This window comes from Azolla caroliniana, unplaced genomic scaffold, assembly GCF_043228905.1.
Source record: "Azolla caroliniana isolate FFs.n. ecotype wild unplaced genomic scaffold, voAzoCaro1.0.p SCAF_5, whole genome shotgun sequence".
Classification (NCBI taxonomy): domain Eukaryota; kingdom Viridiplantae; phylum Streptophyta; class Polypodiopsida; order Salviniales; family Salviniaceae; genus Azolla; species Azolla caroliniana.
Genome location: NW_028230440.1, coordinates 1,829,519 through 1,854,329, shown reverse-complemented (window position 1 = coordinate 1,854,329; position 24,811 = coordinate 1,829,519). Strand labels below are relative to the sequence as shown.

The window sequence follows — 24,811 nt, the reverse complement described above, 5'->3', positions numbered from 1 at the left end:
AAAGACACCGTGATCTGTTTATTGATATTAATTCTATTTCAAATATTTTCACCCTTCCTATCCCATGTTGATTAATTTGTTTTCAGGTATTGTACACTTGTATCTGGTATTTCTTCTCAATGCCTGTGGCCCCATGGTGTTTAATAGTTTATAACCTGGTATATGCATAAGCATGTATATGTTTCAAGGTGACAAGTTAGATTGATGGTGCGGATCTATCAGAGTTATCTGCTAATTAAATATTGTTTTACTTCAATAACCTTTCAGGAGAAAACAATCTTGAAGAGATTTATGCACAGACATCACTATGTAAGTTTCAATGGAACCCATCAGCGTACAAATGTAGACCTAAAAGGCTCTTTTTGTAGACACATTAATGTTTCTCCCCTGTAATACGAAGTAATGCAAAATTGGTTTTTAGCTTTACAATTATGTTGAGTACAATTCTGAGCAATATAATAATTGAATTTTTTGTATGTACAAATCGATATGAGCATTGGCAAAACCAAAATCCAATTAACATATAGGAGGGAAGGTGGGGCAAGGAAAGAAATCAAGGGCCTGTTGATCTATATATCACACAAAGTCTCTATTGTCTTAGCAGGGCTGAAAGATTATCTTCCTCTTCCAATGCACTCCGTTGAATAACATCTATTATTTTCATGTCATTGTTCTTCATGAGTTGATGAAGTATCACATCCTCTCCAATCACATTTGGAGTGTTTGAATTCTCTTGCTTGCATACACATTCACGTGTTTTTGATGCAACTATTGACCTTGAAAGTGAAGCTTTCTTCTCGATTCTTGTGTACTTGTTAGCCTCTTTTTCTCCTGATGCTATAAGCCAATATGTATAAACAATATTCTTTTGTCCAATCCTAAAAGCTCTACTTGAAGCTTGTTTCATCCTCGATGGATTCCAATGCATATCTAAGAATATAACACGTGAAGCTCCGGTTAGGTTTATGCCCTCTCCACATGCTGTTAATGATGCTAATAAGATATGTGTGCCTCCCTTCGCACCATTGAAGCTCTCCATTATCTCTTGCCGCTCCAACATTAAGCTTTTTCCTGTTATTAAGAATACCTTGAACTTCTCTTCCAGCAGTTCTTTCACGAGCTTTAATGGTGCAATATACTGACTAAATATCAAGAGTTTTTCTTTTGTCGATTGGCAATGGTAGGCCATGTCCAGAATAAATTGCACCTTTCCTCCTCCCGTCGGGTCTTTCCTCATTTCTTGTAGTTTTCTGTCATCAATTGAGAGAGAATCCCTTGGGATCCGTACTTCTAGAAGTAAGGAAGGATGTATATTAATGAGTGTATCAAGGTACTCCGCGATCATTGCTCGAAGCTGAAGCTTTTTTACTTCATTCAATATATTCTCTTGTACATGTGTTGCTTGTAGTAGGACAACTGATTCTTTTAGGCCTGGCAATATATTCAAAATATCTCCATCATAGGAATGCACGAAAGATGCAGTAATGGATCTATACTTCTTTATTCCACTTCGAAATTCTTCTTCATTGCTTTTATCCAATTTACTTCCTATTTCCTCAAGAAATAGTTTCCTTGACCTCGCTTCTGTTTCCTCTTCAGCTTTTGTCCTTCCAGCTTGAAACTCTTCAAACCGTTGCCACTGTTTGATGTTTTCCTTGTCCAGACCATCCAATCTAGCATGCCATGAAACACATGATTTGTTTGTTAGTAACTAATAATTACTGCTGTACAAGAAAAAGTTGAAGAATTACAAGAAATATTCACCAAAAATAAGTTAAATATTGAAGTTTGAAAGATTGTTGTAATTCTCTATATTTCAATGGTTTCATAACTTCTAACTTCTTTCAATAATTTATATGAAGTCCATGATGTTCCACAACTTTTCACCCTGATCACGACATTTAACTTGATACAAGGCATTATTAATATTAAGATATGGAGAGAGAGAGAGAGAATTTATTACATCACTCCTCCTTGGAGATCAAATATGATCCTAAATGACAAAAGTGAACATTTTCCATAGAGTGGAGTAGCAATGGGCCCAGTTTGGTCTGGTTTCTTGGCCTTGAAACCAAACCAAACCATTTATTAATAATAAAAACCAAACCAAACTTTTTCAAAATTTTGAAGCCATTTAAACCGAACCAAACCGTTTAAAGAATAGGAGAAACCAAACCGTTCACGAAAAATTTAAAACCAAACCAAACCAAACCGGTTTATCATAAATCAAAACCAAACCAAACCAACCCATTTTTTATCAATATTAATCATCATACTTATTATAAATTTGTGTGAGAAAATCATCATAAATTTTGTCATCATACTTGTCATAAATTTTGTCATCATACTGATCATAAATTTTGTCATCATACTTATCATAAATGTGATCATCATAAATGAAAAGGAGACTCTACATATAATGCATATAAAATTTAATAAGTTAAAACTAGAGTTTAAAATTAAAAGTTGAAAGTTAGAGCCTATAGGGAAAATTTATGAGTATTTTTTAACCTATAAACCTATAAACCTTTAAACCAAACCACATAAACCGAAACCTATAAACCGATAAACCAGTAATTTCAAAACCGAACCGAAACTGATTAGTAACATTTGAAACCAAACCAAACCGTTTATTTATTTCCGAACCTATAAACCATTAAGCCACAGTTTATCGGTTCGGTTCAGTTTGAGCCGAAACCGGGCCCATTGCTAGAGTGGAGTTAGTTAGTGATTTTCCACATTCAAGAATTTTTATAGTGACAGCTGTGAATTTGTGTGTGTGCGTGTAAGAGAGAAAGAGAGAGAGGAACAGACAGATTTTAAGGAAAAGAAATACCTCTCATTTAGGTAAGGTACATCAAGACCATAAAGGAAGTTCGGCCGAGCCAGATATAAACTATTGAAGAGCTCATGCACATTGTTTTGGAACAATGTTCCTGATACCAGTATCCTTCCCCATGTACGTACTCGTGATATCGACTTCCTAAGCTTTGAGTAATCCCTTCTTGGCACATGTCCTTCATCCATGATAAGCAAATCTGGAATATATAACAGAAGCTTTCCTATGTTATGATACTCTAGTTTCTTTGATGCCGTTCTTTCATCAGTCAATTTTGAAAAAAGACCATACGTAATAATGAGCACACTTGTAGTGTGGTGCCATTCTGAAATGATTTTCAAGTATTCAAGGGATGGTTTAGCCTTAATTGATCTCAGTAAGTGTACATTGATGTTTGCATTCCATTTCTTGAATTCATTCTGCCACGGGAGAAGCATGTTTTTTGGAGCAACAATAAGCGCTCTACTCCAGGAATTCAAATGCATGAAGCTTTTAAGGAAACTGATGATAAGCAAAGATTTTCCTGTGCCAGGAGGATGAGCTAGGATGCATCCACCGATGTGGTTCCCATCTTGCTTAAACGAAGCACCGATATTTTTCCACAAGAATTCAAATCCATCTTTCTGATGATCCCTCATCTTGTCTTGAAGTTCTTCTATTTGACTCCATGCTGAATTTAGATTGCAATTGACCGGATTCCTTGCAATAGCTGGGCACTCATTGTCATCCTTGAGAGTATCCAGATCCCTTTCTGGCCCATTCCTATTATTGTAGTGATGCATCTGAAAGAATTCATTCAAAAACATTTAAGATAAGTTATGCAAGTTCTACCTTAGCAATTAATCAACATAGTGTAATAGAGAAGTGGTGGGTAAATGAATCTATGGAATCAAAATGACAGTGACATCAATTTGATAAACTAATTACCTTATACTCAAGTGGGGGAAAGACTTTCTCGATACTGAGTGTCACAAGTCCGCAGTGAATGCACGAATAACCTTCATCCTCATGTAACGCTAGCACATGTTTGCAATTAGTCTTACATGAAGATTCCTCTCTTTCATCCACATCCTATTCTCCATGTAACATGCACATAAGAAAATTTAGAGATAAGTAGTGTTGGGGTAGAGATACTTCCTTCTAAATAAATAGGATACATACCATCTCTCTAGAAGCTTCCTCCATATCTTCCCACAAACTTTTTAAGGGGTCGTCTTCATTACTAGGATATTCTTCCACTACTTTATGCTTGTGAAATATTATTGGATCCCACTTTACTTGAGTTGATCCAATCTCTTTAGGAATTTGAAGAGGTGATGTTATCCCATTCCTTCTTAGTTCATCTGTGTTCCTCAATATCCTCTCAAACAAATCATAAAATTCTTTCTTTCCATCCATTCTGGAGCTATGTCGAAGCTTCTTTGTAACATAAAGTTTTTTTTGACGCTGAAGAGCTCTCTTTAGCTTTCTTTTATTTGTTTTTGGCTTATTGAATTCTTCCTTTTCAACTTTTCCATGTGTGTATCTGGGCCTCTTTGCCCCATTTAAGTCTTCTGGATTAAGAATGGCTCTCTTTAGCTTCTTTTGATTAGTTTTTGGGTCTTGTCGCTGCAAGCTCAGTTTTTTTCCACATGACTGCCTATGCAGCAAGCTATGTTTCCTTTCTTCTTTTCCACAGGTGTATTTGGGTTTAGTTGTAGCACTTATATTTTGTTTTGGATGTAAAAGAGATCTCTTGAACTTCCTTCGACCTTGATTTGATTTTATGTTGTCTTGCATATACATCATGCTATGTTTTCCTTCCTTCACTGCCATTGTATCTCTCTGACTCTGACGCTCCCCACCTTCACTGGCATTATTATTTACAGGTGGTTTTATTCTAACACTTCGCAACTTTTCCATCAATTTCTTTTCCTTGTTCTCTGGGGTAAAGGATAGTTCACCACGTGTATTGCCAGATCGCGCCCTACGGGAGCTCGATGAACCTACATTTTCTTCAACAATCCCACATGATCCAACAGATATTTTGGAGGAATGCGATGAGAAACTATTAGATATTCCCCTATCATGATCCAGTTTCAACTCCACAATATCATTTTCATTTGTTACTGACTTGGAGCAAATGGTATAATATTCTTTTCTATCATCAACATATATTTTTGCATGATTTGAATGTGCATCATAAATCACAGCGCTACTGCTACGTGAACTAGAGATCCTGTCTTCATCTAGGTCCAGAGTAGCTTCATACCCTTGTTGTTCAGCATCATCTCTTTTTGATTGCTTTGAAGGTCCAGAATGTAACCTGGATTCAGCATACACGCCTACCTTGTGTATTTTGGCTTTCCGAGGCAAGAATTGTCGAGTTCTTTTGGAACCTACCTTAAAAGGTGACATTGCATTTCCATTCTCACTTGAAGAATCTTCTGACAATACTATAACATCTTCAGCAACAGATAGAAAGCCTTCAGGTTTGTCCAGTTCTACAAATTGGTCTTCTAAGACTTTCTCAGTACTATTCGGTTGATCAAACTCATCGTCTACACTTGTGAGATCAATAAAAATTTCATTGTTTCCAGTATCCAAATCCATCCTCACTGGAATGTTATCATGGTCTTTTGATATACGTGGGTCTTTTGACCAAACCTCTTTAATGTTCTCTTCCTTGTTCAGAAGAAACAACTTTTCCAAAACATTCCCCATAGTTCACATGAGAACTGAAGGATGCTGATTCTCTCAATCTTCCATTTCAAGGTCATCAATACTTTTACAGTAAAGTTAGCATTTCCATGATGACTTTAGCTCTTTTGATAGAAATCGAGCATCCTTTCAAGCTTATTGATAGAGGAAAACAAATCAATATTTAGTGCATATTATGTGCTTGAGAATATAAAGATAGAATTGTTTATGTTACCACGTAAACAGATACTAATCAAACAGGAAACAGAAAAATCTCATTACACAACTCTAGAGGCAATCATTCATCACCTCTTAACATTCTTTGAGGATCAAAACACTCATGGTGAGATAGATTGTACTGTACAGCTACAATGAAAATCAATATCGTATCTCCATTTTACTGAAAGAAATTCTAAGCTTAATTTCAGGTATCTTCTTGTCACTGAGCTTAAAAGCTTAAATTAATTAACAACCTTACATGTGGAAAATGCATATAGGGATATAAGTGTAAAAAATGCAACGATTCACAGCCACAAGAAGTTCATTCACTTTGTATAATACAACATACTAAAACCAAGATAGCATCAAATTTGAACGAATCTCCTCTTAAACATCTAAATCTCTAATTGAAGTGTTTCACAGTAGATGATCATGGAATCACAAAGAGGGCATGACACTGTTTTCCCAACTTGTATAGAAACATGTCCCCAAGTATACATTAATGGGGAAAACCTCCAGCATAGCACCCCTAAAGTTTTCTTCATTTCCACAAATACCTCTATATTTTCTTTCCATCTCCGAATGTCCTGGTTAACCTCTCTATCTTTGGTTTTTCTGCAAAACTTGGGATTTTCGCACAGAAATGAATTCATGGAGGAATTCTGGAATATTGGCCCCCAAAGTTTTTGCTATTTCCCTAGATGCTCAGCCCCCTAGAGTATGCAAAAACAACGACTGAATGTATGAACAATCAAAAGGGCAATAAAGAGAAAGGAACAATAACACTAAGAAAAGTATTGTAAACACGAATGAAGCATCGACAAGAAAGAACTATAACTATCCTGTCAAAAAATAAAACCTTGCTTACCCAAGGGCTTACGATATCAAATTGTTGATGACGAGATACTGAATGAAGAATATAAAAGAAAGCCATAGGTACTCCTGTCACAATCATAAAACAAATTTTGCCTATGAGAATAAATAAATAAAAGAGAGCACATCTCATTGGTTGAAAGACATTGATATTTTCTCAAAATCTGATGATGATTGACCATTGATCCTATGAATGCATTCATTAATTTTAAATGGGATTTTTTTGTGTTACAACGTATTTTTACATTATATTTCAAATGCATCATTATTATGTTCCCCTTTTTCTAATATAAAGACAAAAACAAAATTTATATACATACACTCACATATATACCATGCTTTTAGTGTAAAGAGTTACGAGAAAGAGCTGAATATGTATGCTTTTTTTGGTGATGTTTTGATTTTTCCCTTGTTTTTTCTTTCTAAGGGGGTTTAGGGTTTACCAGAAGATAATAAATAGATAAAAGGTTAAAGAGATAAATACATCACTATACTTTTTACATGTGAAAATGAGGATTGATCTTATGAATATTTATTAGGTTAATAATGTTAGAATAATGACGGGAGTGAGTGAATGACTGACTGACTGATGGATGAACGTGATGATGATAGTCTAGAAAGACCCAACATATATGTATAATGTACATATAAGAGATTCCTCCCTGTAGAATAATCAAACCTAGCTATATATTTTACCTAAACCCCTAATATGAGCTATATATTATTACTCCGATTATATATTGTCAAAAGTAAAAAGGAAAAAAGCAAGGAAAAACAAGCTCTCTCTCTCTCTATCCATCTATCTACTATTTGTCTTTCTCAAACTGCTAAAACTGTGCATTTGTTTCTTCTCTCTGACTGTCATGATTCCCAATATATATATAATAATATCATATATGTATGTATCTGTTTCTTCTCTACGCCTGTCATGATTCCAAATCTACTGATTTGGAATCATGACAGGCATAGAGAAGAAACAAGGAGTAAATGCTGATGAATACCCTCAAAAGGTTTCCAAGAATTTACACAGAATACCCCTCAGGATTGGAGCTCTTCTTTGTGAACTCCACAACCTCTTGCTTTCCATCCTCTCTTATGTGTGTGTGTGTCCATCACGATTCTCTCAACATACATCATCATCACCATCATGTATGTATGTATGTATGTATGTATGTATGTGTGTGTGTGTGTGTGTGTGTATGTATGTATGTAAATATGTATGTATCAGTATGTATGTGTGTATGTATGTATGGATGAATATGTATGTATGTGTGTGTGTGTGTGTGTGTGTGTATGTATAGTTAATTTGGCCAATACCCTTTCATATATGTTTTCCGAAATTATCCCAATTACCCCTTTCTAGTAAAGTCATCTTGCAAAGAGTGGTTTTCTCATTCAACATTACGAGAACAAACGGTCGGTGCTATCTCAGCTTTATTTGTAGTATATCGCATCCATCTGTGTCAGCACTTTTATCACGATTACGATGTCTTGCGTTTTCCAAAATTACCTACAATACCCTTTTGTAGCGAGTACTAAAGAGGAGTCGCCTTTGTGTGTTCTTGAGATTAAACTTAGAGCCATTTCAGTGCTTTTGCCTGCTTTAGGAAATATGGAAAGGCGTACACTCATGTGTTTATATACACGCACTCTTGAGGATTATATTGAATGTGCAACGCTTTTTCTTTTTGGGCTTGATAGCCCTAGTTCCTCATTCTTCAGAGTCATGTTCCTTTGTAGTTCTAGACATATATTGTCCCTTGTTTATACGTTGGCTTAAGATAACTAAATGGGTTCATGCATGGAATTCGTTTTGTGTTGATCACATTCCTTGATCATTTTTCTACCTTGTCAAATAATATGTTTTGGTCTATATTCTAGTGTATGCAATGGTGGATTGATGATAAATGTCTCAACGTCATTTGTTGTTCTAACTTATTCATGTTTGTTGCAATTAAAGTTTGTCCAAGAACCAATTAATCAGACAAAATTTATAAATATCGATCATACTTGTCTGCCACACCTAAGGTGTTTAATACAATTAAATTTGAAAACCTCAATCATCCCACTAGTTAACTAACTGTAAAAGAAGTCAAATGTAAGGGAAACACATAGCAAGTCTTTGCCTTCATAGTAGTGATGTTTGTTTGTACTACTTAGACTTCGTATCACTTGGTGTTCGCATCTCTCTCTCTCTCTAGGAAAAAATCCTCTCGCACACTCCACTTGATTCTGAAGATTTGTCTAGCACATAAAATCTACTCGTTATGCGTGAAGATTATTTATAGGGTACTACTACAACCTTCAGTAGTAAATGTAGTGCTCAATTGGATGATTGTTTTGGCTTATTTATAGGGACGGCTTATAACCTTATTGTAGGCTACAACACTTACCATTCTCTTTTGGCGTCACTATTTAGTAACAAGTCCATTTGCCCTTTATTGCTCTTATTTACCCTTTGCCTATCATTGTCTCATGTCAAACTCCCACATGAACCTTCATCACAACATGCACACACCTTAGAACACTCTTAATTTATTGTTACCTTCGTAGATAACATACTCAAACTTGTACTAATAGCTTCAGGCATTATTTTTAAGCCACGTTGAAATTTCCTTTGAATCTAGCCTTTAACCTTTCCCAATATTGTGTTTGCACATCTCATTGAAACTCTCATTGATTCTTCTTGAAAATATGTGGTCTCCTTTGAAATGCATTTTTTCTTGTGTGAATTTGCTCAAATAACAATGCAAAAAATGACCCTAAGTTAACGTTTTGAATTCATGTGAGTTCAATATCATGACACGAGACATCATACCAACACTTATCTTGACCTCGTCTTTGGGGATTTGGTCCTACAAATAATAACATTCTACTCTTTTGTGAATGTTGCACTTGTTTTGGAACTTTGATGGTTCATATTTAGATGTCTTTGTCATTATGTGTGTGCGTGACCATATTTGTAGACACAAAAAGAGAAAAAGAATATTGGCAACACAATATTCATTGTCTTGAATGCTACAAGTTCAATTGAAACAATATTGTACAACATTATTCAAATAAGAGTAACAAAAAAAGGTTATAAAAACTTTGATATACATGTGTGTATATATATATATACAGTTTTAGAGTATTTGTGTGTGTCTTGCCATGTATGGCAAATGTACTAAGGTTCAAGGTGTTTTCCAACTCTCGTATGACAACTACTACCTACAAGCAATTGATAGTTTACATTTGTCCTTGCTTGAAAATTTCTTCAAAGCACTCAAATGTTTTTTGAATCATTGAAATTACTTCCCAATAAATTTAGTGATATGTTTTATGCTCACAAAAAAGTACTAATCAACACTTTTGTTTGTGTGTTATTGGCGTGACATGTAGGTGATATTTGGGTAGATAATTTTGATAAAGTTTATGTATGCTCTCTCATATCATGGGAATTTATGTATGCTCTCTCATATTATTTCCGTCTAGTTGTGCATATATAGAATATGAAAATCAATATGAAGCCAATGTATTTTGGCATATATTACTTCCAAAAGGAGGCCATTATGATTTTTATCAAATCATTTTGGAATGAAAATGGGATTATTCAACACCCCAAAGGCATACCGCAACTCTAGACCAACAAAAAAATTCATATGTGCACAATCTTTTGTTTCCTGCACAAGCATTCTTCAATTGAACCATTCCCACACAAAAAATAGGCAAATATTAAATTGTATTAGCATATGCCAATCATGTGATTTCAAGCCTATGCGCACACCCTTGATGCAAAATGCCAGTAACTTTTGTCCTTTCACGTGCTGTTACAAACCATTAAACCAAAGCAGCATCTCTTCGGCAATGTAATGTTGTTTTTACGTCACCACAAATAGACATCCCAAAATTCACATTCAAGATTTTTGTACTTCAAAATATGTTTGAGACTCTTTCCTTGTTTATGTGGTTTGCAGATAATGACAGCATTTTGTTTTCGGATGCATTCTAACTCTTAATTCAAGTGACATCCTCCATGTACTTGAATGGAATTTATTTCAATCTCCTCATAGCTTCAAGCTTTTCCACATTCATCATGCATACTAGCAGTTGCATAAATATTGCTCAATGAGATATAACTTGCACTATAATTACCATCTAGCTGCGTCGCGTGTTCAAAAACTAATTTGCCCAGGTTCAAATTTCCCCAGTTTTGGCAAGAACCCAACAATGCACTCCAAACTGGACGATAATCCGAAGAGGGCATTTTTGTGATTACATCTGTAGCTTTCTCAAAGTGCCCCACTCGGCCGAAAAGATTTACCATGCAAGCATAATGTTCGGGGTTTGGTGTAATATCATAGCTCTTGATCATTTCAGCAAAGCACATCTGGCCCTCATCCACGAGAGCCGAGTGTGTACATGCATTCAGCAAACATACATAGGTGATAGCATCTGGACTCATCCCATCATGTAGCATTTGCTTGAAACATTCCAATGCTTCCTCACCTTGCCCATGTTGGGCATATCCTGAGATTAATGCATTCCACATGGCTACATTACGCTTAGAAAGCTCATTCAGCACTTTGCGTGCTCTTCCAAGAGCCCCACATTTAGCATACATATCCACCAATGCAGTGCCAAGAGTGGTATCATTTCTCAAAATTCCCTTATTTGCAACCTCATCGTGAACTTCCTTGCCCTTCTCAATTGCTCCGATACTGCCACATGCCTTCAAGATATACGAAAATGTGATCGCGTCTGGACAGAGCCCTTCGATTTGCATTTCTTTGAAACACATGAGTGCATCCTCATTCTGCCCTTGCTGGATATATCCTGCAATAAGTGAAGACCACGAGACAACATCTCGACCACGAAGCTTATTAAGTGAATGCCGAGCTTCAGCAATCGCGTCACATTTGGCATACATATCGACCAGTGCATTTCCAAGCACAATATCTTCTCCTGTTATTGATGCTTTCTTTTCAATTTCATTGTGTATGTGTTTACCCTTATCTAATGCTTTCAGACCACCACACGCCTTCAACACACAAATCCAAGTGACCACATTCGGGCAGATACATTCACTTTGCATTAGTTTATAGCAAAGGAGTGCTTCTTCACCCCGGTCATGATGAGCAAATCCTGTGATGAGTGTTGACCATGAGACCACGTCTCGAGAATGTAGCTCATCTAGAACCTTTTGTGCTTTTTCCAATGCACCACATTTAGCATACATATCAATCAAAGCATTGTCTAAGGAAATATGCTTTCCTAATAATCTCTTACCTACAATTTCATAATGAATGTCTATGCCCTTGTCAAGGAATTTCATAGTAGCACATGCATTCAAAACAGAAGTAAAAGTGATAGCATCTGGGGAGAATCCCTCACTTTTCATTGTTTCGAAACAATGCAATGCTTCTTCACCATGCCCATGTTGTGCATATCCTGAGATTAACGCAGACCAAGATATGACATTCCGGATAGGAAGATTTTCCAATACCTTTTTCGCTTTTTCCACTGCGCCACATTTGGCATACATACTAACTAAAGTACTTCCTACATAAGGACTCTTCTCAAATAGACCCCTTTTTAGAATATCTACATGGGCTTGACTTCCCTTGCATAGATCCTTTCTCTTGGCACAATCCTTCAATAAATCTACAATAGCAACACACTCATTGTTATCACTGCCAACAGTATTTGCATCCTTTCCCCTTCCTCTTTTCAGCTCTTGGAAAACCCAAGATGGAGTGTACCAGTTGTCAACCCACAAAAAATCCTTAGTGATTTTGTGTTTGAAGTCTGGAGATTTAGAACAGATCTGTAATAAAGCAGATCTATATCAAAACTTGAACAAAAAGAAAAGCCAAGCTTAGAATAACAACATCAAAAAAAAAAATCTAAAGAATTATAACAAACAATTCCACAAAGAAAACATAAAAGAATAGAAAACCAGCTTGACGATAGATATACAGAATGTTTCTAACCTTAGTGTTGCTAATGTCATACCACTGAAATTTAGCTGTAAAATAAGAAATCCATAGCATGTGAACTCGATTGGGGTCATCAGGAATAACAGTGTTGAGAGAGCTATTGCAAATGTGACTTGGAGAAATAACCACTTTCTGATCAACACTGATGGTATGAACACGACGGAAGGTGAGTGGCATAGGACACTCTTACAAGAAATTAATAATGAATAATAGTAGCAGAAAAAATTGGATTTTGCAATATTTATAATGACCTAATATTGACGTGAGGCAAAAACTAAAAATGGTTAGTAACCATTGAATTTGTTTTTTTACATGTGTCAAATATCATGTATTCGTCAAGTGTTGAGCTTTTTCTGTGCTATGTATATCATCTGCTCTGGCATTGTTGTAGTGACTAGTTAATCCTGTAAAGAAACAGAATGCAAAAACTAAATCACCACTTAAGGACAACAATGAGGGGAACCCTACAATATAGGTATTCAAAAATTCAAACGCAAGTTAAACATTCATGTGACATGGAGCTTTCAAATGTATAATCCTAATCCTCAGTATTTCTTATGTTAGATGCATTGATTCTTTTTCATCCAATCTTTTGAAAATCTATCTTTCTACCTTATAATTCACGGTATTATCAAATGAAAATTCCTCGAAATTTCTAATAGTACATGCATTGGTCCTTGTCTCATCTGAATCTTTCCAAACCTATCATTCCATCTTGTAGATCATTCATTGAATTATCCAATGCAAGTTTCTTAGCATTTCTTACATTAGATGCATTGGTCCTTGTTGCGTTCAAATCTTGCCAAATATACCATTCCATCTGGTAATACGTTCATGGCATCATCCAGAGCAAAATCATATCTTATGTTAGATGCATGGATCCTTGTCACATCCATTCCATATCTTTCCAAACCTATCATTTCATCTTGTCATTCATTCTTGTATGTACATGTACCATAAACATATACGTGTGAGTATTTATGGATACATATATACGTTCATACAGATTTACACATAGAACCTCAATAATCTTCACAATTTGATCAAACCCCTCGCCCCCCCCCCCCCCCCCCATTAGCTAGCTCACAAATGTACACATCCACACACATGAAATGATTTTTTTCATTTTCTTTAATCATATAAACAAACTTACAGTTCAGCAGCACAGAGGCTCTTCTGAGACGGACTCGTCTGAAATGGCAGGAAGCAGAGCTTTTAGAACAGAGTATTGTCCCACGAAGACATCGAGGTTAGTTTGAAGTATAAATTTGCTAAAAACACTAGAAAATAAAGCCGGTGTTTTCAAAATTATGCAGAATACCCCTCTGTTGCACGAATCGTCAATTGTGTGCTGCATTATATGTGTATTCTGGTAATGTTTGGAAACTTACTCGGAATTCAGGTGAATGTTTAGCAATACTAATGGTTCTGGAATCCGCCCTCAATTCCGATTCAATAGATTTCCCATAAACCATTGGTAACATTTTGTTTTATTCCGTTAGGCTCCAATTGAGGTCTCAACTCCTACAAAGTTCAGATTAGGTGGCCTAAAAAGACATTTTCCCACTTGCTCCACCCTTCGAAGACAACCCACACAATGTCTTAAAACACAAGATGAAATATCACCCCACAATGACACAACTTAAAGCTAGATAGATGTATAAACATAACAGTGCCCTAATCATAACCATGTAATGCAAGAATATGAATATGTTGCTCATAACTAGTAATACTTTCATGAAGAGCTCGACTTGTCAACTACCCAACAGTTATCTACATCTCATCATGACTCTCTTTATGTAGATCCCATTCACAAGCTATGCTTGTCCCTCTCTAATTCAAGCACAATTCAGTAGGAGAGAAGACAAAAAACCGTTAAGTAACTTCACATAGTTACACTAGTTCTATCTTAGGCAACTAATTGAGACTAGTTACACCATAATAAGTCACCAATGTGAATTGTCAATTAAGGAATGTAAACTCTTGAGACTATGACTTAATTTGTTCTTTACTCTGCCCTAGAAAAGTGAACATGCCTTGGACTCTAATAAGATTAATAAAAACAAAGTTTCCCTTATCTATGATTTCAAAATCCAAAAGTTCACTCTTTATCTATGATGGAGCTAAGATACAAATCATGATTTTAGATCAACATATAATCAACTGGTGTTGGAGGTGAAGCAGATAATCATCCAACTTGGAAGTGACATGATCACAACTTTACATATAGGGTCTAACTCCAATCATAGGCAGTGCAGACTAAGGAGATACATTCCCACAATAATGCTCTGAATCTCTAGAGATATATCCACCTCATCATACCATTGTTCATCTTCAACAAAAACAGCCATCAAACGTGAAAGATAATTACCTCATATTAAGATATCTCAGTATGCTTTGTTTCAAGAGTATTGTATGAGAGAGTGAACAAGATTACACACCGTAACTACAATCATACAATCAGATTAGTTAAATCATTTCTGGGAACTCAATAGCTAAATTTCTGGGAACTCAAGCGCTTGAAACAAGGTACCAATATAAATTTACAGTCATTCATCCTTCACATCAATAAATTGAATGCTTTAGGATCTTTTTAATTTTGATTAAGATGAAGAAAATCAAGGTTAAAAATCTCATGTCAAAATTTATCATCAATAGTTGCTTCAGTGTACATATCACCCCCCCTCCCCCCCCCCTTCAAAAAAAAACTTGTGTATTCACACTAATGGATGCTATTCTATTTTGCAGCTTTCTGGGGAAAATTACAAAATTTTAGACATCCATGAATCTTCTCTTCTATACTTGCCATGCATCAAGAAGCATGGCCACAAGTTTTACTCTCATCCTCTGACTGCAACATTGATTCTGATTATTAGTATTCTGGGAATAAAATGAAGAGACGCTGGACGAATCCTCATCATACATTCTGTTTTTTTTACTGACTGTCATCATCAGTACTTTCTAAATCCTCCATATCCCCATCTCCATCCTAAAATGATGAAAAAGTACATGGCAAGGAATGTTAACTGAGAGTTGAAACCCTTTCACAAAATATAGATTCATGCTTTTCAAACTTCATAACCTAAGATTGCCAAAAACTCCAATGAAAAAACGAAAAGAAAGTATATGGTTATTTATCACGAATTACTTGTTTTTTGTCCCAATCTTTTAGCTTAGATTTGCCAAGCATGAAACTGTCTTGTAAAGCTGACCACCCTGGTTGTTGTTCAGTGCCCTTGCGAAATTAAGTTCTCACAATAAGAAATCAAGCTTCCATTGAAAATTCCAAAAGAAAATGCATTACTAAGGCCATCCACTATCAGTATTAACTATGTTACTTGAATAAAGAAAGAGATCTTCACTATACTCACATCTTAAGAGTAAGAAAATAATAGTTATTCACAGTAAGCTTGCACTAAACCATAAACATAATTATTTCACATCTGATGTTTTTTATGACAGTATAGGTTACATTGTTTTGCTACATTGACCATTCTAACGTTATTATGTATTGAGAATTTATCAGTGGATTGACACCATTGAAATTAGCATTGATCATCAAGTGATAATTATCTCAATTATTTGAAGTTTCGTTATATGTGATTGTAAAAACTTCTACTTTATGCAATGTCAAATAAGCACAAATATATGGGTCATCACATTTTCTTAAAAATGTATTTTTAGAGTGAATTGCCAAAGCGCCAAAGAGTGATAAATTTGTTGGTTCTATTCAAAAGAACACTAAATTACAGTTCACATATCTTGAAAACCATTGATATAAGATTCCATAAAAGCACAAAAAACAAAGAATACCTTATTTAGACCTTCAGTTTTCTTCTCTGCTTCTGATGCAATGGCATTATCCCCTTGCAACGTTGCCAGAAAGGCTGACTTGCTTCGCTTCGCCACCTCTTCAAGCAAAAAAATAAAAGCAAATGAGAAACTGGTGTTATCATAAAGAGGTAGTTAAAGAGGGGAAACGAGTTTTCTATATGTTTAGTTAGTTACCTTTGGTTTCAGCTTCCTTTGATACTTTTGCTGCTGCTTGTACAGATTGCGCCTTGCTAACCTGTTGTTTGTAATTAATTATTTCAAGCAGACATTTCTAACAATGATGCTATCAAAACTCCATTATGTGAGAAATGATAGTAAAAAGATAATTACCGCATTGAATAGCTTCACCACTAGTATTACAGAAGAAATGAGAACATTAGAATGGTTATGTTCCAGAAATATATTTTAAAAAATCAATAATGAAGTTTGAAAACTGCAATTTCAAACCAGTCCTCTAACCTCCCCTTGTAGCAAGTTTGATAAGCTCTCGATCTTTAGCAGCAGGATAAACAGTTATAGTTGTGTGGCCTTTCTCTCGTATCTGGAAGGAAATAAACACGTTTCTCTATGATTTATATCTAGAAGTAAAGAAAATGAATGCATTGGAACAATATATGGTATCACTCCAAAGCATGTATCGACGCATATTTTGTGAATATTGAGACAAGATTCAAACGAAATACAAAGAAGTTATTCAAAATAATAACCAGTTTACAATAAATCAACATAATATATTTTTGTGGAGGCTCTCTGTTAGAATATGATGATTAGGATGTGAGGTAAATTTAACTTCTAGTAATGCCTCAAAAGACTTCACATAAGTTGGCATGTATTGTATTATTCCTCGATTTAACTTCATCAACTCATGTGTATGATTCATGGGAATTACAATAAATATGCATATGAACCATGGAATTTCTCCAGACATGATGCTCTGAATATGTCCTTACTGTTACGAGGATTATGCATATTTCAGATTCACCTAATTAAAAAGAAAGCAGTGTTCTAGATGTATATAATTCAGTCTCATAAAAAAATATTGCAAAACAGATGAAGAGTTTTAAAATAGTTCGGATTCATCTGAAGAGTTTCAGACGAATAAAGAGTAAATTACCGCTTGTTTCTCTCTCTTCCGTTCAGTCTTTGACTCCTTCAGCGCAACCATCTCTTCTAGTTTCATTGTAACCAGATTCTTGTGAGCACATAGCATTGGACCCTGCATTTTCCAATGTTTAAAACAAACAAACCTTTTCAGATTTTTCCTATCCCTTTTCTTTTGATGAGATATCCTATGTAATGGAACTAGAAAGCATTTAATAATACTGCAACTGAAAATTGACCCTTGCTTTCCTCTGCAAACTTACCATAACTGACCATTAAATACATTTTTATTCCAAATTGATTCAAAAACAAAGAGGGTATTTTTTCTATTTCACATGCGAAACAAACATCTTGGCAGGTTGTAGATGCCTACTGCATTGCAAACTTTGGCAAATTTGGATAATTAAAAGAAAAAACGGAGTGTTCTTTGCTTTTCCTTATTCGTGTGCGGGAAACTTACCATGGCTTCTGTAAAAGAGGTTTCAGGAACCTTCTTCTTCATGATTTTCCTGAAAGCCCTACCAAATGCTGTAGAATCTGGACGTTCTCTCTCATTCCCTTCATCGTCACCATAATCATCATCGTCATCTTCAACTGCAGAATCGGAGTCCTTATCACTACTACTGCTTCTAGAACTTTCTGTGCCGTCCTCCTCCTCATCATCATCATCATCTCCTTCTTCTTCTTCATGTTCATCTCCGCCATCCTCACTATCATCTTCTGCTGCTGCGTCTCTTGAGCTTCGTCGCTTCTTTCTTGACTGGGATGGAGCGGGAGTCGACCCATCCTGCTTCCTTTGCGAGGGCTTCCTTTTCTCTTTCTTCTCCATCTTCGTGTTGCTGGTGTTGGCAGTGGGGAAGGGAACCTGGTCGGAGGCATCATCATCATCATCATCATCATCATCATCGCAATACTCCTGCACTTCTTCAGCCGCTACTGTAGCTTCTGTAGCTGCTAAGGTAGCCAAACTCCCCATTTCTTCGCTAAGGCTCTGGCTCTGGCTCAGGCTCTGCTGCGCTTGCGTGTGCTTCTGTTAAAACCTACAAATACCCTGCTCCCTCCTGCCCTCCTGCTCTGCAGACATATTCAAGGAAGTATGTATGTATATACATACATGTACAGATACGTATGTATCTATATACATACGTATACATGTACATACAATACATACATACATATATGTATATAATACATACATGTATATCTATATCTACATCAACATGTATATGTATGTATATGTATATATCTACATGTATGTATGTATATATGTATCTACATGTACATGTATATGTATACGTATATGTATATATCTACATGTATATGTATAACAGTATATGTATATATCAACATGTATATATGTATCTACATGTACATGTATATGTATGTATGTATGTATGTATGTATGTATGTATGTATCTATCTATCTATCTATCTATCTATCTATCTATCTATCTATCTACATGTATATGTATATGTATATGTATATGTATTGTATATATCTACATGTATGTATATATATCTTCGGTAGATGCTCCCCCCTCCCCTCCCTCGTTAACTTTCTTCTATTTTCAACCCATGCCCCCCACCCCCACTTTCATGCAAATTTATATGCACTATCTGATCTCGATTATACACTCGGACCAATTCCAATTCATTCGCTAACACTATTTGCATGTTGTTGTGGAAAAATCCATCCCTTTTCTTCTACACCTGTTGGGCTTCACCAAAAGATATATTCTAGAGTTCTTTCTACATGGATTATGGCTTAATTGACAATTAATGCTAAAATTGCCCCCCAAAATACCCCTTTTTGATACACCTTGGTATTATAAAATCACAAGAAAGAGGTACATAAGTTGTGTTGGAGAAATGGAGATAACATTCGATTCCATTAGGCCCACATCATGTCCGATTTGACGTTCATATACAATAGCCAATATAGTTTTGTATATCATATCTCCAAGATTACTATGCTCTATTCCTCCCAGATTGCAAATGATCACAGTATGTAGCCTATACCACAGAGAATTGTAACGACTAAAGCCAACAACAAAGTTAGCACACATTGTTTCCCAAAAATATTTTTGTTGCACATTTGAAGGATTCCCTTAAAGTCTTGTTTCAACAAATGAGGAGTTTGAATGAGAAACACGACTCATGGAAATTGCATTCATTAAGCTTCTCTGGTACCCCGTTGGGTAGTGGATAAAAAGTTGTTTCTCTTGTTCTTATTCGGTACTTACTCGTTCATTCTTGTTTTGCCAAATGAATAGTAAGTAGAGTTTAGAAGTTGCAGCCTCCTATTGTCCTCCCTATGGTATACGGATCTTTGCTATTAAAAGCATCTTTCTTGAGATTTTAACTATGAATGTGACTGTGAATGTTTCTTAAAGAATTTAAACAAGAAACTATAATGATACAACTAGATTGGAGAAGGCAAATGTTCATGTAAGTTTTTTTTTTAAAGGAAGATGCACCTTAGTATATTACTTGAAAAGTCTACATAGAAAAAACAAAAGGAGACATTTCATCTCACTTCTTGTTGTAAGATACAAAGCTAGTACATCTTATACTAGCTTTGTATCTTACAATAAGAAGTGAGATGAAATGTTCATGTAAGTTGCGTATTTATTGCCCAAATTATGTTTCACGTGGGCTCTAACGAAAGGATGTCGTGCCTCACTCTTATGGGGTTTAGATGAAGCTAAACATGTCATGTTGAATTGTGAGTTTGCTCAATCAAGGTGGCAAGAATGCTAGCTAGGATGATTATTGTTTGTCAAACCGTGCAAATGATCCTCGTTACACTATGTATACTTGGCATAATCCAAAGATATTTGTTGAATAGCTCGTGTTATGGAAATAGTTGACACTTGTGCATTGAAATTATGGAGTAGGATCAATCACGTGGCTAAACCATGGAATTATGGAAATGAATTTGGCTTTTCGATAGAGCACATATTAATGTGCATGGGTTAGTGCTTCTTTGGTTTATTGAATGCTACATGGTTGATCTTGGATGATATGGCCAAATATTTGTAGGAACGGAGGCTACTTAGTCATTGTTGATGTTTCCCTCTCTCAAAGTACAAATCTCGATGTACAATTTGTAAGTCTTCAATGTAGTCATTTGTTACTCGACAATTACACATTGAAGTAATGATGACTAATTTAATAAGATATCAAGGAAAAGACCGGAATAAGGATGCTCAACCACATCAATCACCCTCGAGCAAAGGACATGAAATGATAGAAAATACAATTGGTGATACACCTAAAATTACTACCTGTTATACATTGGTAATTCAAAAACAAATCCTAATAAGACAACTTGGCCTCACCAATAGAGTCTCAAGATGTAGTAATGAAGTGGGTAGCTAATCCTCGTTACATAGTCCAACACCTAAGGTATGGGTTTGTCCTAGTTCTCAGGATAATTGGTTTTTCCTTAATCTTTAACTTTAGAATTGGTCCTATAACATAGAGGAAAGTGCTACAAACAATTGCTATTCCCATGATTTCAAACTTTTTTCTACTACTAATATGGACAAATTAATCACATGATTGGTTGGCTCTTCCATGAAAGTATATAATATGGAAGAAACATTGAAAACTATCAAATGGAAATATTGGTAGTACTATTCATGTGCCAATAATCCTAACATTCAGTAATGATGAAAAAAGATGAGTTAACTTATTAAATAAACTTCCATCACTCTTGCAATGTAAACTATTTTCAACTTTCTAAAATTTTGGCCATTAACTTTTAAAAACATGATTTTTTGTTGGTAATGGTTGAAAATTGTGAATATTTTTATTTAGCGCCATAGTTAAACTTTTTGTTGATTAGATCACATTAGTGAAAAGTTTTGTCAATGAAGCATATTGGCAAATTCTTTTGTGTGTGGGAATAATAGAGATCATGGTCATTGTAGGTACTAGGTAGTAATGATAATGCACATTGAGATAGATTTAAGAAGTGTATTATATGCGGATATCGCGAATGTAAGCATATAAATGACAAAAAAGGGCGCATTGTCATTGACCATATAAAAAAATACAAAGAATATGGCATTAAGCCATTCCATGGAAGATTAATTAATGATTTAAACTTTTATTTTAATTAATGAGAATATTGATGTTGCTTAAGCTACATCAATGAAAAACGAAGCATAAGAAATTTGTGACGGGTAATACGATCCATAACACAAATATTTAGTGGATCTTGTAACAAGTCATGTAAGATCACAATGGTAATGTAAACTATCAAAACATTATGTTGCAAGAGAGAGCGATGTAAAGGAGATCATTAAATTTTCCATGTTTTAAAAGAGACATTATAATTTATAAGAGGAGATTTGTGCCAAAGATTAAATTTTTTTTAGATTTGTTAAATTTGTAGATAATGTATGGATGGAGTGTCACTCGTGGAAATTCATTGTTTCAATTCTTGAGAAATATTTTGTCAAGGATAATGTTATGAAGAAATCTTGTATAGATGCAAGGTAAGCATTGTCATGCATGTGATTAGAATAAGACACAATACATGTTTGTCATAATGATTAGAATAAGCCATACAAATTTACTTGTGTTTAGAATAAATTGTTGTCACATAGTTTGTGTAGTTTTATGCCTTTTTCCTCTCATTCTACTATTGAGGCACACATATTGATGCACAAAAATTCCAAGCTTGATAACACGACATGGAAAATCATTATGAATCAAACTAATGATGAGCAATATAATGAGAGATTAAGGAGAATAATGGGTTAAGGGCACTTAATAGCAACAAGCACACCTGAGCGAATGATATTGGGCCAAAGTTAGTTGGACTCATAACTAGTGAACTACATTTTTAGGTGGTATCACATAAAATGAGGTTATACCTCATCCATTGGGAGAATACCTCTTGTTGTCATGTAGAGAATGATTGATTCCTTTGTCGCTCTCTCGTCCCTATACGTGAGTACCTTTCGTTTTGATGTAGATCATTGTTGATTCCTCTATCACTCTCTCATCAAACTCTAAGAGAACACTCTACTTTGGGCACCTCCATAGCAAGTCATGCACATCATTGGCATGTTGCCATCGACACTTTGGGTGTGAAACCACCTTCAAACCAAACAAATTCTCCAATTTGCCATTACATTATGTAGTTATTGAGGAAAGATTAATGAACCCAATAAGGAAGAAGTGGAACAAGGCTAAAAGGGCAAAATTAGAATATTACATTGCAAACATCAATCCCGAATGTTGGGTTCTATATAAGGCAAGGAGGCCTATTGATCGTATTCAATGCTTTTTACATGCTATGCATATAATGCAATTTGTGAAAACTATGATGATATGTTAAGAGGGGGATGATTGCATGAGTATCGTACTAAATAGAATGAACTCATATGTGTATGCCTTATTCGCACACCGAGACTTGGTGCTTCAAAGTATGAATATCCCTTCTCAGGAAGGAGACACACATCAATATAACTTTTTGTACTTAGGTCCTATGGGTCAATATCTGCCTCTCTATGGACGATACAAAATATCTATCTATCTATCCACTACGATTTATGTATGTTACCCGTAAGAATATACTTCACCCCCCACCCATCAACAATGTATTTGTAACGAAAAACAAATTGTGTGTTTTGAACCCTATACCTCAAATTTGAAACATGTTATAAACTTAAAACATCATACTTGATAACTTGTTTTGTTCTAATGAGATAGTAAAATTTCATACGCGATAATCTTCTTTTATGTGTGTGTGGTTGGTTTAATTAATCAATAGAATATGTTGTTGAGTTGTGATTTCTTGTGTTTCCCTTTAACTGATTAAAAGATAATTAAGTAATTGTGAAACCATAGGTTAGGTTATCATCCCTAAAACATTTTCCATCGATTAACCAATATATGAGAGTGAGATTATGAAGACAATTACCTACACGAGCTAGTCACCTTGTCAATGTGCTCCAAAGTTGTTGACATTCTCTCTGCTTTTTGGTAGAAATTGAATGACCAGAAAGGGACCCTCTTTACCTTCCAGCTAAGCTGCCCAAGCAAGAAAGAAGAGCTTGAAGCCAATCCCACAACGGGAATAGTGAAGCAGGTCTTTCCGTCCAGAAAGAATAACTTGTATGGCTAACAATAGGGTGTTTGTGCAACTGAAGTTTCTATCAATGAACTGATGATCTATATTTCCACCATATATTAAGCTGACTATGACTATAGAAAGAATGTCATACAATGACAAGATCATGACAATGATATCAACCTCGAGGATAAAATATGGTCTATAGTGAGACATTCCGTAATGCCAAAGATGGTGAATCATGGTCATACTACTAGCAATAGTTGCATTGCAATGCATAAGAGTTATTTCCCAATCGCTCACACTCTCCAAAATAACCATCACCTTCCAAACTCATACTTGGAGGGTTCACAGTACTTGGAGCCTAAACCCTTGATTTGAAGACTAATGCCAAATCCAAGATGTTGTCTTTAATACGTCTATCCTAATGGGCATTTCCCACTAGTATCCTATATACGATGACTTGTAATATATTCATCTGAGCATTACTAATATTGTTTACGTTGTCATGAAGAAAACCGGCCATGGGCGGAATCGGAGAAAAAGGCGCATGAATCGGCTCCTACACGGGTGGACGCGAGAATTGATATTTTATACATAATTCGTAATTAGGTCGGCTGATGTAAATACTAGGTAGTACACATTTATTAGGGGGATTTGTGTGTATCTCTGTCGGAAGGGATAGGGAATAAAGCGATTGGACTAAGGAAGAAGGGTCTCCCCTTTCCGAACTATTTAAGGAGGGAGAGAAGAAAAAAAGAGAGAGATCGTGCGTTAGGGAGGACGGGGTGTTGCAGGACCGAGTGCCGAGCTCTCTCTCCTCCTCCGATCATCATTCTCTATGGGGGCTGGGAGTTTGACACCTCTGCTTCATGGGTAGCCCGTGCGCTGCCAGCAGAGGCTCTCCCTTCTACGCTTTTTTTGGGGGGGGGGGTCCAGTGTGTTTTGTCTGTGTGTGTGAGTAGGGTCCCCGTGTCGGGTCCATCGCTGCCTTGCCGGTTGTAATCGTCAGAGTTTGTAATCTCTTGATATTGTAATCGACTGTTATTGTAATTAAGTGTCCTGTTTCTTTCTTTCCTTCTCCCCTTTGCATATCTACAAATCTCTTATCTCTCTCTCTCTCTCTCTCTCGCTCCTCGATTCAAGGCCCCCGTGGTCCCGCCTCTTTCTACACGCATGCGCCTAACAATGCGGCATATT

The 24,811-nt window shown here is 35.7% G+C and overlaps 3 protein-coding genes across 6 annotated transcripts; all 3 read right to left on the bottom strand.

Annotated features, from left to right (window-relative positions):
• Nucleotides 1-400: 400 nt before the first annotated feature.
• On the bottom strand, nt 401-7,137 carry LOC147863564 (SNF2 domain-containing protein CLASSY 1-like). Of its 3 annotated transcripts, XM_087319529.1 has the most exons (7): nt 6,945-7,137; nt 6,606-6,679; nt 6,295-6,450; nt 4,001-5,673; nt 3,767-3,910; nt 2,837-3,621; nt 401-1,673 (listed from the first exon to the last, which is right to left on the bottom strand). In XM_087319529.1, the coding sequence occupies exons 4-7, from the start codon at nt 5,540-5,542 to the stop codon at nt 590-592; spliced, it is 3,555 nt and encodes a 1,184-aa protein (XP_087175655.1). In that variant the 5' UTR covers nt 5,543-5,673; nt 6,295-6,450; nt 6,606-6,679; nt 6,945-7,137; the 3' UTR covers nt 401-589. The 3 variants fall into 3 exon arrangements, with proteins under 3 accessions (XP_087175655.1, XP_087175658.1, XP_087175656.1); XM_087319532.1 differs by lacking the exon at nt 6,295-6,450; XM_087319530.1 differs by having other exon boundaries at nt 4,001-6,450; nt 6,618-6,679.
• A 2,969-nt stretch (nt 7,138-10,106) lies between these two features.
• On the bottom strand, nt 10,107-14,031 carry LOC147863563 (pentatricopeptide repeat-containing protein At4g38010-like). 2 transcript variants are annotated; one of them, XM_087320442.1, is made up of 3 exons: nt 13,742-14,031; nt 12,583-12,992; nt 10,107-12,416 (listed from the first exon to the last, which is right to left on the bottom strand). In XM_087320442.1, the coding sequence occupies exons 2-3, from the start codon at nt 12,763-12,765 to the stop codon at nt 10,665-10,667; spliced, it is 1,935 nt and encodes a 644-aa protein (XP_087176568.1). In that variant the 5' UTR covers nt 12,766-12,992; nt 13,742-14,031; the 3' UTR covers nt 10,107-10,664. The 2 variants fall into 2 exon arrangements, with proteins under 2 accessions (XP_087176568.1, XP_087176569.1); XM_087320443.1 differs by lacking the exon at nt 13,742-14,031 and adding an exon at nt 13,355-13,528.
• Nucleotides 14,032-15,147: 1,116 nt separating this feature from the next.
• Nucleotides 15,148-18,504, bottom strand: LOC147863562 (uncharacterized). Its single transcript, XM_087320568.1, has 8 exons — nt 17,984-18,504; nt 17,537-17,638; nt 16,882-16,963; nt 16,753-16,772; nt 16,597-16,657; nt 16,402-16,499; nt 15,737-15,823; nt 15,148-15,577 (listed from the first exon to the last, which is right to left on the bottom strand). Exons 1-8 carry the CDS (start codon nt 18,497-18,499, stop codon nt 15,524-15,526), a joined length of 1,020 nt encoding a protein of 339 aa, XP_087176694.1. The 5' UTR covers nt 18,500-18,504; the 3' UTR covers nt 15,148-15,523.
• Nucleotides 18,505-24,811: the final 6,307 nt, after the last annotated feature.